The following is a 16,220-nucleotide window of genomic DNA, read 5'->3' as shown; positions in this document are numbered from 1 at the left end:
TTTTTGTTTTACTAATTCAGTATACACTTATCCCAAGTACATACCACATATTGAAATTGAACGTACCATTGCTTTCCAATCAGCAGAATATATTACCAGCATGATTCATTTCAAAACCAGTTCAGCAACTTTGCCGAATGAATGTCCAGTTCTCAGCAGGGATTTTCTTTATTGTGATTTTATCTTTCTAATAAGAGCTTGGTGATGCTTTATGAAAGCCATTACAGGCTTGGATCATTAGTTCCCATAACAAAAACACCACTTACTTAAAACCTATGTTGCCTATCAATTTAGATACTGGGTATCTTAAATATAATTCATTACCTTCGGAAACCTTTCTTTGTAGACATGGTTCATCATAATTATTTCATTGTCACAGCAGACAGGAGAACGTCCAGGGCTGCAAACAAAGCAAATTATCCCTTTAAACTTATCTCAGCATGAACTAAAATTAGTTATTATATTTTTGTACAGTTTATTTGCACCAAAAAGTCAGCATAGGCTTCACTGGAAAGGTACATTCTCTCATCAGTGGTACACTTGGTTCCTTTCTGCTATTTCTGACCAGGCCCTAAAGATTAGTTCATGTGCTTAACATCTAACTGCCAACTATATTATTTTCTTAGTTTATTGCTACACTTCAGGGTACAGGCAGTTTTGTAACACTTGTGAACATCACCTTTTTCTCAGAAGGGCAACAGAAATATATTTAACTGTTAATTACAACTATACCTGCCCCTTTGAAGATTACATACAATCAAAATAGCAAGACCTGATCAAGAACTCTGTTAGCTGCAAGTGAAAATATTGAGAAGAATAAGTCTATTTTTTTTATTTTTTTTAAAAACATATAATAAAAGAAAAATCAAAACAATCTATTTCCAATCTGACTGGCAGATAAAAGCAACAACTTCCTACAAATAATGCCATACATATGCATGGGTTCCATCAATGCTGGGGCACTGTGCCTGTAAAAAAAGCATGAGACTTGCAGGAAAACAATCCATAAAAGGTACCCATGGACTTAGCTAACCTATGAAACTGTTTTTTGCTATCATGAGCCTCATCATCAGTTATCACTTCCTTTAAAAATCTCCATCTGATTATCCTGGGTTGGTGACAATGGCCCACCTAGTCTAGTCTAAATGATGCAGAGTAGGAAAAAGATCCCACAAAGGGAATGCCATCCGTCAACATAGGAGTTTCTCACATGAACAAAAGAACTGGCTTTTGGCTTTCTAAATAGGCAAAAGTGAACAATAAAATCTGTCCCAATAGATCACAACGGTGGGTCCTTTAACTGATACGGACAATCCATCATGGACATCCACAGGCAAATCCACTGAGGACAGGGTAGGTACCATAATTTCATCACAACACTTCTGCACCATAACCCCCTCTCTGAAAACAGGTGGACCTTTTTTTTTTTCCCCTGGAGCATTTGTACACATTCTGTGAGATCAAATGGAAGATTTTAATTTTTTAAAGTGTTAAAAGCATAACAGGAATTGAAAAAAATGAAAGATGTGGCAATAAACACATTACAGTTTCAATCTGTAATCTTCTAATGAAGAAACAGGATTTTTTTCTTAGAATCATAGAATAGTTAGGGTTGGAAGGGACCTTTAAAGGTCATCTAGTCCAACCCCCCTGCAATGAACAGGGACATCTTCAACTAGATCAGGTTGCTCAGAGCCCCGTCCAACCTGACCTTGAATGCTTCCAGGGATGGGGCATCTACCACCTCTCTGGGCAACCTGTTCCAGTGTTTCACCACCCTCATCGTAAAAAAATTTCTTCCTTATATCTAGTCTGAATCTACCCTCTTTTAGTTTAAAACCATTACCCCTTGTCCTATCGCTACAGGCCCTACTAAAAAGTCTGTCCCCATCTTTCTTATAAGCCCCCTTTAAGTATTGAAAGGCCGCAATAAGGTCTCCCTGGAGCCTTCTCTTCTCCAGGCTGGAACAAGCCCAACTCTCTCAGCCTGTCCTCATAGGAGAGGTGTTCCAGCCCTCTGATCATTTTTGTGGCCATCCTCTGGACCTGCTCCAACAGGTCCATGTCTTTCCTGTACTGAGGGCCCCAGAGCTGGATGCAGCACTCCAGGTGGGGTCTCACCAGAGCAGAGTAGAGGGGCAGAATCACCTCCCTCGACCTGCTGGCTATGCTTCTTTTGATGCAGCCCAGGATACAGTTGGCTTTCTGGGCTGCGAGTGCACATTGCCGGCTCATGTCCAGTTTTTCATCCACCAGTACCCCCAAATCCTCCTCCACAGGGCTGCTCTCAATCCCTTCACCCCCCAGCCTGCACTGATACTGGGGGTTGCCCTGACCCAGGTGCAGGACCTTGCACTTGGCCTTGTGGAACCTCATGAGGTTCACATGGGCCCACTTCTTGAGCTTGTCCAGGTCCCTCTGGATGGCATCCTGTCCCTCAGGCGTGTCAACTGCACCACTCAGCTTGGTGTCATCTGCAAACTTGCTGAGGGTGCACTCAATCCCACTATGTCATTGATGAAGATATTAAACAGTCCTGGTCCCAATATGGACCCCTGAGGGACATCACTCGTCACTGACCTCCATTCGGACATTGAGCTGTTGACCATTACCCTCTGGATGCAACCATCCAGCCAATTCCTCATCCACCGAACAGTCCATCCATCAAATCCATATCTCTCCAATTTAGAGAGAAGGATGTTGTGGGGGACCATGTCAAAGGCCTTACAGAAGTCCAGATAGATGACATCCGTAGCTCTTCCCTTGTCCACTGATGTAGTCACTCTATCACAGAAGGCCACTAGGTTGGTCAGGCAAGGCTTGCCCTTGGTGAAGCCGTGCTGGCTGTCTTGAATCATCTCCCTGTCCTCCATGTGCCTTAGCAATAGCTTCTAGGAGGATCTCTTCCATGATCTTCCCAGGCACAGAGGTGAGTGTTCTGGTTTCGGCTGGAATAAAGTTAATTTTCTTCTTAGTAGCTGGTATAGTGCTGTGCTTTGGATTTAGGATGAGAATAATGTTGATAACACACTGATGTTTTAGTTGTTGCTAAGCAGTGTTTATACTAAGTCAAGGACTTTTCAGCTTCTCATACTGCCCCGCCAGCGGAGGCTGGGAGTGCACAAGAAGCTGGGAGGGGACACAGCAAAAACAGCTGACCCAAACGAGCCAAAGGGGTATTCCATACCATATGACATCATGCCGTGTATAAACTGGGGGGAGTTGGCTGGGGGACACTGAGGCTCGGGGATAATATATGTCCTTGTTGTGGTTTAACCCCAGTCAGCAACTCAGCACCACGCAGCCGCTTCCCCCTCCCCCTCCCAGTGGGGTGAGGAGGAGGAAAGCAAAGGAAAAAAAAGTAAAACTCGTGGGTTGAGATAAGAACAGTTTAATAACTAAAGAAAAATATAATACTAACAATAGTAATAATGAAATATAATAATAATAGTAATGAAAAGGAATGCAACAAAAAGAGGGGGGGGGGGAAGAAAAAAAAACCAGTGATGCACAATGCAACTGCTCACCACCCGCTGACCGATGCCCAGTTAGTTCCCGAGCCACGATCCGCGCCTCCCGGCCAACTCCCCCCTGTTTATATACTGAGCATGACGTTCCATGGTATGGAATACCCCTTTGGCTAGTTCAGGTCAGCTGCCCCGGCTATGCTCCCTCCCAGCTTCTTGCACACCTGCTTGCTGGCAGAGCATGGGAAACTGAAAAGTCCTTGGCTTAAGATAAGTGCTACTTAGCAACAACTAAAACATCAGAGTGTTATCAACATCATTCTCACACTAAATCCAAAACACAGCACTGTACCAGCTACTAAAAAGAAAGTTAACTCTGTCCCAGCCGAAACCAGGACAGTCCTTCAACATAAGAAGGACATGGACCTGTTGGAGCAGGTCCAGAGGAGGGCCACAAAAATGATCAGAGGGCTGGAGCACCTCTCCTATGAAGACAGGCTGAGAGAGTTGGGGTTGTTCAGCCTGGAGAAGAGAAGGCTCCAGGGAGGCCTTATAGCAGCCTTCCAGTACCTAAAGGGGGCCTACAAGAAAGCTGGAGAGGGACTTTTTACAAGGGCATGTAGTGATAGGACAAGGGGTAACGGCTTTAAACTGAAAGAGAGTAGATTTAGATTAGATGTAAGGAAGTTCTTCACTGTGAGGGTGGTGAAGCACTGGAACAGGTTGCCCAGAGAGGTTGTGGATGCCCCATCCCTGGAAGCGTTCAAGGCCAGGTTGGATGGGGCTTTGAGCAACCTGGTCTAGTGGAAGGTGCCCCTGCCCATGGCAGGAGGGTTGGAACTAGATGATCTTTAAGGTCCCTTCCAACCCAAACCATTCTATGATATGATTCTATGATTGGCTGGGCATCGGTCAGCGGGTGGTGAGCAATTGCATTGTGCATCACTTGTTTTGTATATTCTATTATTATTATTATTATTTTCCCTTCCTTTTCTGTCCGATTAAACTGTATTTATCTCAACTCACGAGTTTTACTTTTTTGTTTCCCCCCTATTCTCTCCCCCCATCCCACTGGGAGGGGTGGAGTGAGCAAGTGGCTGTGTGGTGCTTAGCTGCTGACTGGGGTTAAACCACGACAGTCCTTTTTGGCGCCCAATGTGGGGCCCAAAGGGTTGAGATAACAACAGATCTGACCAGAGTGTGTTAAAACAAATTTGATATAAGCATTCATTATATTAGTTTAATAGTCACTGGTCACAAGGTTGATTTATTGGCTCTCAGAGTTGTGGCACTCGTTCTTAGAGGTGTGTTATGTATCACCTCACTTGCCGTAATATAGTCCCTGTGCTGCTGCTTATCACCCATAAGGTGAGGTGGATTAAGGTTTTCGCTTTGCTGTACTATGATGTAACACTGGTTTATGGTACGCTAAAACTATCGGTCGTGGGACTAATCCAGTATTTGTACTCAGCATTGCCGTTATCTCCGTACTTCGGGAGCTATCTAGCGGAAACTATTAATAATTACACCCTTTACCTTTTCTTCTGGGAGAGCCAATCTATGGGGGAGACACCTTCCTTCACCTTCCCCTTCTCCTCCTCCAGGCTAATTACAGTAGTGTTGGAGAATTTTGAAAATTTTGAATATCCTTGGAATGCTGAAACTAACATGGTCCTATTGCTAGGAACTAGCTTGTTCCTGAATGTGGTTCAGGTCTTGTTCAGGGTTAAACAACTATTTAAGAGGATCACCCAGAGATCTGCCCCAAGGCTGGAGAGTTATGAGTGGCAGGGTGTGTGGGGTAGCATGGGCAAATGCCTAGGACGGTGGGCACCTCCAGTGTTTTGGAACTTCACCCTTGAACAAGTGCAGAATCCTGAAAAACTAGTAGAACATTTGGAAAAAGTATGCTGTCACCCCAACAATTCCCGGGAGACACAAATCACTGCAATGTGCTGGGGCCTGGCCCATGCCTACTGAGCCCTGTTCAACACTATTCAGGACCCTCAAGGGGAAGAGGTGGTCTCTGGATCTGACAATAAAACGACAGGCACTGCAGCCACTCCAGCCCCGGCAACAGGCACTGCAGCTGAACCAGAGAACCAACCCATGCCGGTATCAGTCATCCCTATACAGAAGAAGAAATAAATACACAAAAAAATCAGTTCGCTTAGCGAAAGATGAAGGTGAACCAGGGTCATCACGAGAACAGGAGGAAGAGGCAGAACTGGAGATAATCACCCGATCCCTACCCCTGAGTGAGCTGCGAGAGATGCAAAAGGATTTCAGCCGTCATCCAGACGAGCACATTGTTACCTGGCTGCTCCAATGCTGGGATAACAGGGCCAGTAGCTTGGAATTAGAGGGTAGGGAAGCCAAGCAACTGGGATCCCTTTCTAGGGAAGGGGGCATTGACAAGGCAATTGGAAAAAAGACACAATCCTTCAGCCTCTGGAGGCGACATCTATTGGGCGTGAGGGAAAGGTACCCCTTCAAGGAAGATGTTACATGTCACCCAGGCAAGTGGACCACCATGGAGAGAGGTATCCAGTACCTGAGGGAATTAGCTGTGTGGGAGATGGTTTATTATGACCCAGAAAATGCGCAGTTACCTACAGATCCAGATGAAGTTCACTGCACATGACCCATGTGGCGGAAGATTGTACAAAATGTGCACCACCGTCGTATGCCAACTCATTGGCAGTAATGGACTGGAAAGATGAAGAGGCACCGACAGTGGATGAACTGGCTGGCCAACTCCGGCAATACGAAGAAAGTCTCTCTTCCTCCCTCTTCTCAGGTGTGCAGAAACTGGTCCAGAAACTCAAAGAGGATAGATCCTACTTCCCACCTATACGGACCACTATCATCTCAGCTATTAGAAGTAAGTGTTCCTCTGCTCAAGAGAGAGGATATAGAGGGAACACACCACAGGGTACCCTGTGGTTTTACGTGCAGGACCATGGAGAGGACATGAGGAAGTGGGATGGAAAACCGACCTCGACCCTAGATGCATGGGTACATGAACTGAAAGGAAAAACAACCAGAAAAGGGGATTCTTCCAGGAAAGATGCCGCTCTGGTTTCCAGCAGGCAATTCCCCAGACAGAGTAGAAGGGCTGATCTTACTCCTGATCCTCTTGAAGGGACTTCTAAGTCATTTTTACAAGAAGCAAGTAACAAATACTCTGACCAGGATTAGAGCCAGGTGGAGGAGAGGGACAACCGGGTTCACTGGACTGTGGATTCGATGGCCTGGCACATCACACCCACAGGAGTATAAGGCTCTAGTGGACACTGGTGCACAGTGTACTCTAATGCCATCAAGCTATAAAGGGGTAGAACCCATCTGTATTTCTGGGGTGACAGGGGGATCTGGAACAGCTAACTGTATTGGAGGCTGAAGTGAGCCTAACTGGGAATGAGTGGCAGAAACACCCCATTGTGACTGGCCCAGAGGCCCCATGCATCCTTGGCATAGATTATCTCAGGAGAGGGTATTTCAAGGACCCAAAGGGGTATCGGTGGGCCTTTGGTATAGCTGCCTTGGAGACAGAGGGAATTGAACAGTTGTCCACCTTGCCCGGTCTCTCTGAGGACCCTTCTGTTGTGGGGTTGCTGAGGGTCGAAGAACAACAGGTGCCAATCGCTACCACAAGGGTGCACTGGTGGCAATATTGCACCAACCGAGACTCCCTGATTCCCATCCATACGCTGATTCGTCGACTGGAGAGCCAAGGAGTGATCAGCAGGACTCACTCACCCTTTAACAGCCCCATATGGCCAGTGCGAAAGTCTAATGGAGAATGGAGACTAACAGTAGACTATCATCGTGGCCTGAATGAAATCACGCCACCGCTGAGTGCTGCTGTGCCAGACATGCTAGAACTTCAATATGAGCTGGAGTCAAAAGCAGCCAAGTGGTATGCCACAATTGATATCGCTAATGCATTTTTCTCAATCCCTTTGGCAGCAGAGTGTCGGCCACAGTTTGCTTTCACTTGGAGGGGCGTCCAGTACACCTGGAATCGACTGCCCCGGGGTGGAAACACAGCCCCACCATTTGCCATGGATTAATCCAGAATGCACTGGAACAGGGTGAAGCTCCAGAACACCTGCAATACATTGATGACAACATTGTATGGGGCAACACAGCAGAAGAAGTTTTTGAGAAAGGGGAGAAAATAATCCAAATCCTTCTGAAAGCTGGTTTTGCCATAAAACAGAGTAAGGTGAAGGGACCTGCACAGGAGATTCAGTTTTTAGGAATAAAATGGCAAGACGGACGTCGTCACATCCCAATGGATGTGATCAACAAAATAGCAGCTATGTCTCCACCAACTAGTAAACAGGAAACACAAGCTTTCTTAGGCATTGTGAGTTTTTGGAGAATGCATATTCCAAATTACAGTTTAATTGTAAGCCCTCTCTATCATCAAGTGACCCGGAAGAGGAACGATTTTAAATGGGGCCCTGAGCAACAACAAGCCTTTGAACAGATTAAATGGGAGATAGTTCATGCAGTAGCCCTTGGGCCAGTCTGGGCAGGACCAGATGTTAAAAATGTGCTCTACACCGCAGCCGGGGAGAATGGCCCTACCTGGAGCCTCTGGCAGAAAGCACCAGGGGAGACCCGAGGTCGACCCCTAGGGTTTTGGAGTCGGGGATATCGAGGATCTGAGGCCCGCTATACTCCAACTGAAAAGGAGATATTAGCAGCATATGAAGGAGTTCGAGCTGCTTCAGAAGTGGTTGGTACTGAAACACAGCTCCTATTAGCACCCCGACTGCCAGTGCTAGGCTGGATGTTCAAAGGGAGGGTCCCCTCTACACATCATGCAACTGATGCTACATGGAGTAAGTGGGTTGCACTGATCACACAACGAAGTCGAATAGGAAACCCCAGTCGCCCAGGAATTCTGGAAGTGATCATGGACTGGCCAGAAGGCAAAGATGTTGGAATATCGCCAGAGGAGGTGGTGATGGGTGCTGAAGAGGCCCCACTGTATAATAAACTGCCAGAAAATGAGAGGCAATATGCCCTGTTTACTGATGGGTCCTGTCGCATTGTAGGAAAGCATCGGAGGTGGAAGGCGGCTGTATGGAGTCCTATATGACAAGTTGCAGACACTGCTGAAGGAGAAGGTGAATCGAGTCAGTTTGCAGAGGTGAAAGCCATCCAGCTGGCTTTAGACATTGCTGAACGAGAAAAATGGCCAATACTTTATCTCTATACTGACTCATGGATGGTGGCAAATGCTCTGTGGGGGTGGTTGCAGCAATGGAAGCAGAGTAACTGGCAACGCAGAGGTAAACCCATCTGGGCTGCCCCATTGTGGCAAGATATTGCTGCCTGGCTAGAGAACCTGGTTGTGAAAGTACGTCATGTAGATGCCCATGTACCTAAGAGTCGGGCCACTGAAGAACATCAAAACAACCAACAGGTAAACAAGGCTGCTAGGATTGAAGTGGCTCAGGTGGATCTGGATTGGCAGCATAAGGGTGAATTATTTAAGGCTCGGTGGGCCCATGACACCTCAGGTCATCAGGGAAGAGACGCAACATATAGATGGGCTCGTGATCGAGGGGTGGACCTGACCATGGACACTATCGCACAGGTTATCCATGAATGTGAAACATGCGCTGCAATCAAGCAAGCCAAGTGGTTAAAGCCTCTTTGGTATGGAGGACGATGGCTGAAATACAAATATGGAGAGGCCTGGCAGATTGACTATATCACACTCCCACAAACCCATCAAGGCAAGTGCCATGTGCTTACAATGGTGGAAGCAACCACTGGATGGCTGGAAACATATCCCGTGCCCCATGCCACTGCCCAGAACACTCTCCTGGGCCTTGAAAAGCAAATCTTATGGAGACATGGCACCCCAGAAAGAATTGAGTCAGACAATGGGACTCATTTCCGGAACAACCTCATAGACACCTGGGCCAAAGAGCATGGCATTGAGTGGGTGTATCACATCCCCTCTCATGCACCAGCCTCTGGGAAAATCGAGCGATACAATGGACTGTTAAAGACTACCTTGAGAGCAATGGGTGGTGGGACCTTCAAACATTGGGATACACATTTAGCAAAGGCCACCTGGTTAGTCAACACTAGAGGATCTGTCAATCGAGCTGGCCCTGCCCAATCAGAACTTTTACCTACTGTAGAAGGGGATAAAGTCCCTGTAGTGCACATGAAAAATATGCTAGGAAAAACAGTTTGGGTTACTCCTGCCTCAGGCAAAGGCAAACCCATTCGTGGGATTGCTTTTGCTCAAGGACCTGGGTGCACTTGGTGGGTGATGCGGAAGGATGGGGAAGTCTGATGTGTGCCTCAAGGGGATTTGATTTTAGGTGAGAACAGCCAATAGATTAAATTCTATTATGTTAATTGCTATATAACCCTGCCACTGTATGTCATCACTACTATAGTTGTTATATGCTATATCAACGGTATTACAGTAAGAATTACTTAGATTAATGAAGAATGAAATTTGATAAAACTGAGTGAAGTGCAGTAGTGATGGAACCAGAACTGACTGCAGCATGCAACAATCCAACACTACACACCATCCTCCTGCTGCACCCACACCATCCTCCTGCTGTGCTCCAATGTCACTTGCCTGCCGCACTGCACCGAAGCCTGATCCTGCTCCGCCGACTGAGCGGACTCTGCACCATCCCTCCTGCCCAGACAGACTGTTATGACAGATGGAGGCCAAAGTAATGGACTAAATGAACTCAACGAACATTTTAAAGGGACATTTTAATGAACATAAAGGGACATTTAAATGGACATTTTAAAGGCCTATAGACTAAGGGAATGATATATGTGTGTCTGTATCAAAAAACTATTGGAAAGTGTGGGACCTGGACGTGACGCAGATGGTATAGAATAAGGGGTGGATACTGTCCTGGTTTCAGCTGAAAATAAGGTAATTTTCTTCCTAGTAGCTGGTATAGTGCTGTGTTTTGGATTTAGGATGAGAATAATGTTGATAACACACTGATGTTTTAGTTGTTGCTAAGCAGTGTTTATACTAAGTCAAGGACTTTTCAGCTTCTCGTACTGCCCTGGCAATGGAGGCTGGGAATGCACAAGAAGCTGGGAGGGGACACAGCAAGGACAGCTGACCGAAATGAGCCAAAAGGGTATTCCATACCTGTCCTGGTTTCGGCTGGGACAGAGTTAACTCTCTTCTTAGTAGCTGGTACAGTGCTGTGTTTTTTGGATTTAGTGTGAGAATAAAGTTGATAACACACTGTAGGAGACCAACTGGAAGAACAAACAATCTAACACCAAGGTTAACTTGTAACCGCCTGGAACAAAGAGCTGTTTGCTCAGAAGGATACAGACAATGGCAGGAGATGAGACTCGATAAGGGAACAGGGAGTGGAAATTTGCTGAGGCTGTCGGAGGAATGTCTCAAACAGTTGCAACTGATGAAAGCTCAAACGATCCTTGAAGAGGAGCTAAAGACTGATAAGAGGGAACAGCCTGGAAAAGGCTGGATGATTGCCCAAGAAGCTGGGAAGCCAGAACTAGGGGAAAGGTAAATGCGGCAGGGGGAGATCGAGACCACCGACTCAATGCGAGACCAAAAAGACTTGCCCCCCCCACCTGCAAGGAGCATGCGTGCTAATTTACATAGCAAGCGAGGCTAATTCAAATAAGAGGCGGTCCACACTGAAGGATAAGAATATAAGGAGAAGGCAAGTAACTAAAAAGAAAGAGAAAGAAAAAGGAAGGAAAAAAAAGGAGGAACTTCTGGACGAGCGCTCCTACAGACCAGAGACCCCCCCCTTGGCTGGACCCCGGACTAGTGATCTCTCTCCCTCTCTCTCTGTCCTCTTCTCTCTTTTTATTCTTTTGCTTTTCTTCTCTAATAAGTAATGCAAGGTACAAATCCCACACGCGTGGCGAGCAATAAGGAATTTGCTATCTGATTATTTGCCAGCTGTCTTGAACTACTGAATAAAAGTCTTTGATTAGTTACGGACCTAGTGTTTTGTACACTCTATTCCACACCAAGGGGATTGGCAAATCTGAGTCACCTCTCTCTCCCTTTTGGCAGGACGTGACACACACTGATGTTTTAGTTGTTGCTAATTAGCACTTATCCTAAATCAAGGATTTTTCAGTTTCCCATGCTCTGCCAGCAAGCAGGTGTGCAAGAAGCTGGGAGGGAGCATAGCCGGGGCAGCTGACCTGAACTAGCCAAAGGGGTATTCCATACCATGGAATGTCATGCCCAGTATATAAACAGGGGGGAGTTGGCCAGGAGGGGGGGATTGCTGCTCGGGCATCAGTCAGCAGGTGGTGAGCAACTGCATTGTGCATCACTTGTCTTTTCTTGGGTGTTATTTCTCTTTTTTTTGTTATATTCCTTTTCATTACAATTATTATTATTATATTATTATTATTATTAGGTAGTAGTATATTTTATTTTACTTTAGTTATTAAACTGTTCTTATCTCAGCCCACGAGTTTCACCTTTTTTTTCCTCCTCCCCATCCCACTGGGAGGGGGAAGCAGCTGTATGGTGCTTAGTTGCTGGCTGGGGTTAAACCACGACAATACCATATGACATCATGCCCAGTATATAAACTGGGGGGAATTGGCCGGGGACAACGCTGCTCGAGAACTGACTGGGCATCGGTCAGCGAGTGGTGAGCAATTGCATTGTGCATCACTTGTTTTGTATATTCTTATTCTTTTAGTATTATTATTGTCATATTATTATTATTATTATCATTATTTTCCCTTCCTTTTCTGTCCTATTAAACTGTCTTTATCTCAACCCACAAGTTTTACTCCCCCCCTCACCCCCGATTCTCTCCCCCATCCCACTGGGTGGGGGGAGTCAGTGAGCAGCTGTGTGGTGTTTAATTGCCAGCTGGGGTTAAACCTGGACAGTGAGGCTGACAGGTCAGTAATTCCCAGAGTCCTCGTTTCTACCCTTTTAAAAAATGAGCCAGGGGCTCCTGAGGTAATAGGAGCCAACAGGGAAACACCAGTGAAATACCTCAAAGGAATTAAGGTGTGTTCCTCTAAGAAGGTGACACGGCTGACAGCCCAGCTGAAGTGCCTCTACACCAATGCATGCAGCATGGGCAACAAACAGGAGGAGTTGGAAGCCACCGTGCTGCTAGAAAGCTATGACCTAGTTGCCATTACTGAAACTTGGTGGGACGAATCCCATGACTGGAGCGCTGCTATCGATGGCTACAGGCTGTTCAGAAGGGACAGGTGAGGAAGGAGGGGCAGAGGGGTTGCCCTCTACATCAAGAAATGGATAGATTGTGAAGAGCTGCCTCTGAAGAACAGTCACGAGCAGGTTGAAAGCTTATGGGTAAGAATTAGAGACCGAGCCAACAAAGGTAACCTTGTGGTCGGTGTTTACTACAGGCTCATCTCCGTAAGACTTCCAGTGTGCTCCAGTGTAATTATAGTGCAGTAATTATTAATTATTGTGCAGTTTCATGTACATAGCAACTTCATTTATCATAATAGTCTACACAGATTTTAACTCTGCTTTTTGATTATTTTATTTAAAATAGATTGCACTTAAAAACTAAATCCTCAAGAGCTGTATACTTGTGAAACTATTTTTAAAATTTTGAAAGGATCAATACAACTAGAAATATAATACTTCCTTTTTTTTTTCCCTTCCAGTTCCTGAAAACTTATCCATAAATATTAATCTGCATTTTCCAAACCTAACCTATTCTGACAGTTTAGAACTGATCTTGGATAAAACACATCTTACACAAATGGCCACTGCAAAGGAACTGCAGAGGCCTATTCTTTGGGAAACAAGAAACTGAAGTTCATCTTGGTTAAAGAAAATAAATGAATGCTTACCCCCCCCCCATTTGTTCATCATCACATTTCTTTCCAGACACTCCTAGAATATAAATACATTTCAAATTAGTTCTGCAAATAAAGATTATATTCTGTGAACAGTTTGAACTCTGGAAGAGAACCAGAGCTAGTGTCAGATCAATAATGACTAGCTCATCAAGACAGTTCACGTGGGTTACTTGCCTCCATTAAGCCCTATCTTACAATGTTAACCACTGAAGTAAGCTATGATAAAAACCAGGAGTAAGAATTTAAAAGGACTATTAATAATTCATCCTCAGATTCTTACTTCTTTTATTATACTTCAGCAATTTTGAAAATAGAGTATGTTCCCAACGTACAAAACCATGATGCTCCAGAGTATATAAATTTAGACTCAATCCTTATTTCCAGACAGACAAATTCACCTGAGGCTTCGGGACCGAGGGCGCATTGCAGTGGTCCTGCATCTGTTATCAGTGGCAATGCTCTCAGTAGTACAGAAATGTTTAGATAAAAAATGTAGTTCATCAGGTGTCGGCTGGTATGGTAACTGGTGTAGCTTCTCTTGGGATGAGCAGGATGACTACAAGAGCAGAGCAGAACACAAGTTTCTATCAGAGTGAAAACACATTTTCAAGACCATATTCAGTGCTCGTGAATAAAACCTTTTAATTTAAAAATTATAGTTACTATTTCCCCCGCTTGACTACCAATTTAAAGAAGAAAATAAAAAATTAGTCTCAACTTAATGAGCTAAATATAGAGTAAGTATAAAAACTACTTCAGTCCCAGAAGGAGGAGATGTTGCATTTCAAAAGTTCAAATTTCCTCTAAGGTAAAGATGACATCTAATGTCAGTCATACAGACCAATACTTAAGAAATAGTTAAAAAAGGATCTGCTGAAAATTACTTATTTGAGTAGGACAGAGTAAGTTATCCTGGTTTCGGCTGGGACAGAGTTAACTTTCTTCTTAGTAGCTGGTACAGTGCTGTGTTGTGGATTTAGTGTGAGAATGATGTTGATAACACTCTGATGTTTTAGTTGTTGCGAAGTAGCGCTTATCTTAAGCCAAGGACTTTTCAGTTTCCCATGCTCTGCCAGCAAGCAGGTGTGCAAGAAGCTGGGAGGGAGCAGAGCCGGGGCAGCTGACCTGAACTAGCCAAAGGGATATTCCATACCATGGAACATCATGCCCAGTATATAAACAGGGGGGAGCTGGCCAGGAGGCACGGATCGCGGCTCGGGAACTAACTGGGCATTGGTCAGCGGGTGGTGAGCAATTGCATTGTGCATCACTGGTTTTTTTTCCTTCCCCCCCCCTTCCTTTTTTTTGTCATATTCCTTTTCATTACATTATTATTATATTTCATTATTATTATTGTTAGTATTATATTTTACTTTAGTTATTAAGCTGTTCTTATCTCAACCCACAAGTCTTACTTTTTTTTTCCTTTGCTTTCCTCCTCCTCACCCCACTGGGAGGGGGAGGGGGAAGCAGCTGCGTGGTGCTTAGTTGCTGACTGGGGTTAAACCACGACAGCCCTTTTTGGCGCCCAACGTGGGGCTCGAAGGGTTGAGATAACGACGGATCTGATCAGAGTGTGTTAAAACAAACTTGTTATAAGTATTCATTGTATTGGTTTGATAGTTACTGGTTACAATGTGGGTTCTTTTGCTCTCAAAGTTGGTGTTGTGGTTCTTGAAGTTGCATTATGTAATGCCCTACTTGCAGTATATGCTCCCTGTTGTGCTGTTTATCATCTGTGGGAACCAGGCTACAGTTATCACGTTGTTGTTGTTTGTATCACTGGCTTATGATATGATAGAAGTGCAGGTCATGAAACTAATCGGGTGTTTGTACTCGGCATTGTTGTCACCTCTGTACTTCGGGAGCTGCCTATGGGAGACTATTAATAATTGTACCTTTTACCTTTTCTCCTCTGGGAACCAATCTGTGGAGGAGAGATCTCCGTACTTCGGGTGCTATCTGATAGAGAATATTAATAATTGCACTTTCTACCTTTTCTCCTCGGGGAGCCAACCTATTGGGGAGACATCTTCCCACATCTTCCTTTTCTCTGCCAGGTTAATTGCAATAGCATTGAAGGAGTTTGTAAATTTTGAATATCCTTGGGATGTTGAACTTAGTATGGTCCTATTGCTAGGAATCAGCCTGTTCCTGAATGTGATTCAGATCTTGTTTAGGGTTAAACAACTATTTAAAAATACCACCCAGAGATCAGCTCCCACAACTGCAGCTACTCCAACCCTGGTGACAGGCACTGCAGCTACTCAAACTCTGGCGACAGGCACTGTGGCTACTCAAACCTTGGTGATGGATGATGCAGCTGAACTAGAGAATCAACCGGTGCCAATATCAATCGCCCCTATACAGAAGAAGAAATATACAAAAAAATCAGTTCGCTTAGCAAAGGATGAAGGTGAACCAGGGTCATCACGAGAACAGGAGGAAGAGGCAGAACCAGAGGTAATCACCTGATCCCTATCCCCGAGTGAGCTGCGAGATATGCGAAAAGACTTCAACCGTCATCCAGGCGAGCACATTATCAGGAAAATGGTTGCTTCAGGCTCCAGTGAGCACTGTGAGCGGAGTGGCCGACAGAGTGGAAGGGCTGATCTTACTCCTGATTCTATGAAAAGGAATTCTAATCCTTTTTTACAACAAGTGAGTGGAGAATCCTATGACCAGGGCTAGAGGGGCCCTGCCTCCAGCCAGGCGGAGGAGAGGGACAACCAGGTTTTATCAGACTGTGTGAATTCGAAGGCCTGGCACATCAGACCTACAGGAGTATAAAGCTCTAGTGGACACCGGTGCACAGTGTACTCTAATGCCATCAAGCTATAAAGGGGCAGAACCCATCTGTATTTCTGGGGTGAC

The 16,220-nt window shown here is 45.2% G+C and overlaps 1 protein-coding gene across 1 annotated transcript in view; it reads right to left on the bottom strand.

The window, feature by feature from the left end:
• LOC127028997 (microtubule-associated serine/threonine-protein kinase 4-like) overlaps positions 1-16,220 on the bottom strand; it is a 119,910-nt gene that overhangs the window by 63,719 nt on the left and 39,971 nt on the right. Inside the window, 2 exon segments of the mRNA XM_050914677.1 lie at positions 325-400; positions 13,745-13,902. Of these exon segments, the coding sequence (XP_050770634.1) occupies positions 325-400; positions 13,745-13,902 (234 nt within the window).

The sequence above is a fragment of the Gymnogyps californianus genome, unplaced genomic scaffold (genome assembly GCF_018139145.2).
Source record: "Gymnogyps californianus isolate 813 unplaced genomic scaffold, ASM1813914v2 HiC_scaffold_58, whole genome shotgun sequence".
In the NCBI taxonomy this organism is placed as follows: Eukaryota; Metazoa; Chordata; class Aves; order Accipitriformes; family Cathartidae; genus Gymnogyps; species Gymnogyps californianus.
Note: the sequence above shows the minus strand (reverse complement) of the source record. Positions and strands in the feature narration are given on the sequence as shown.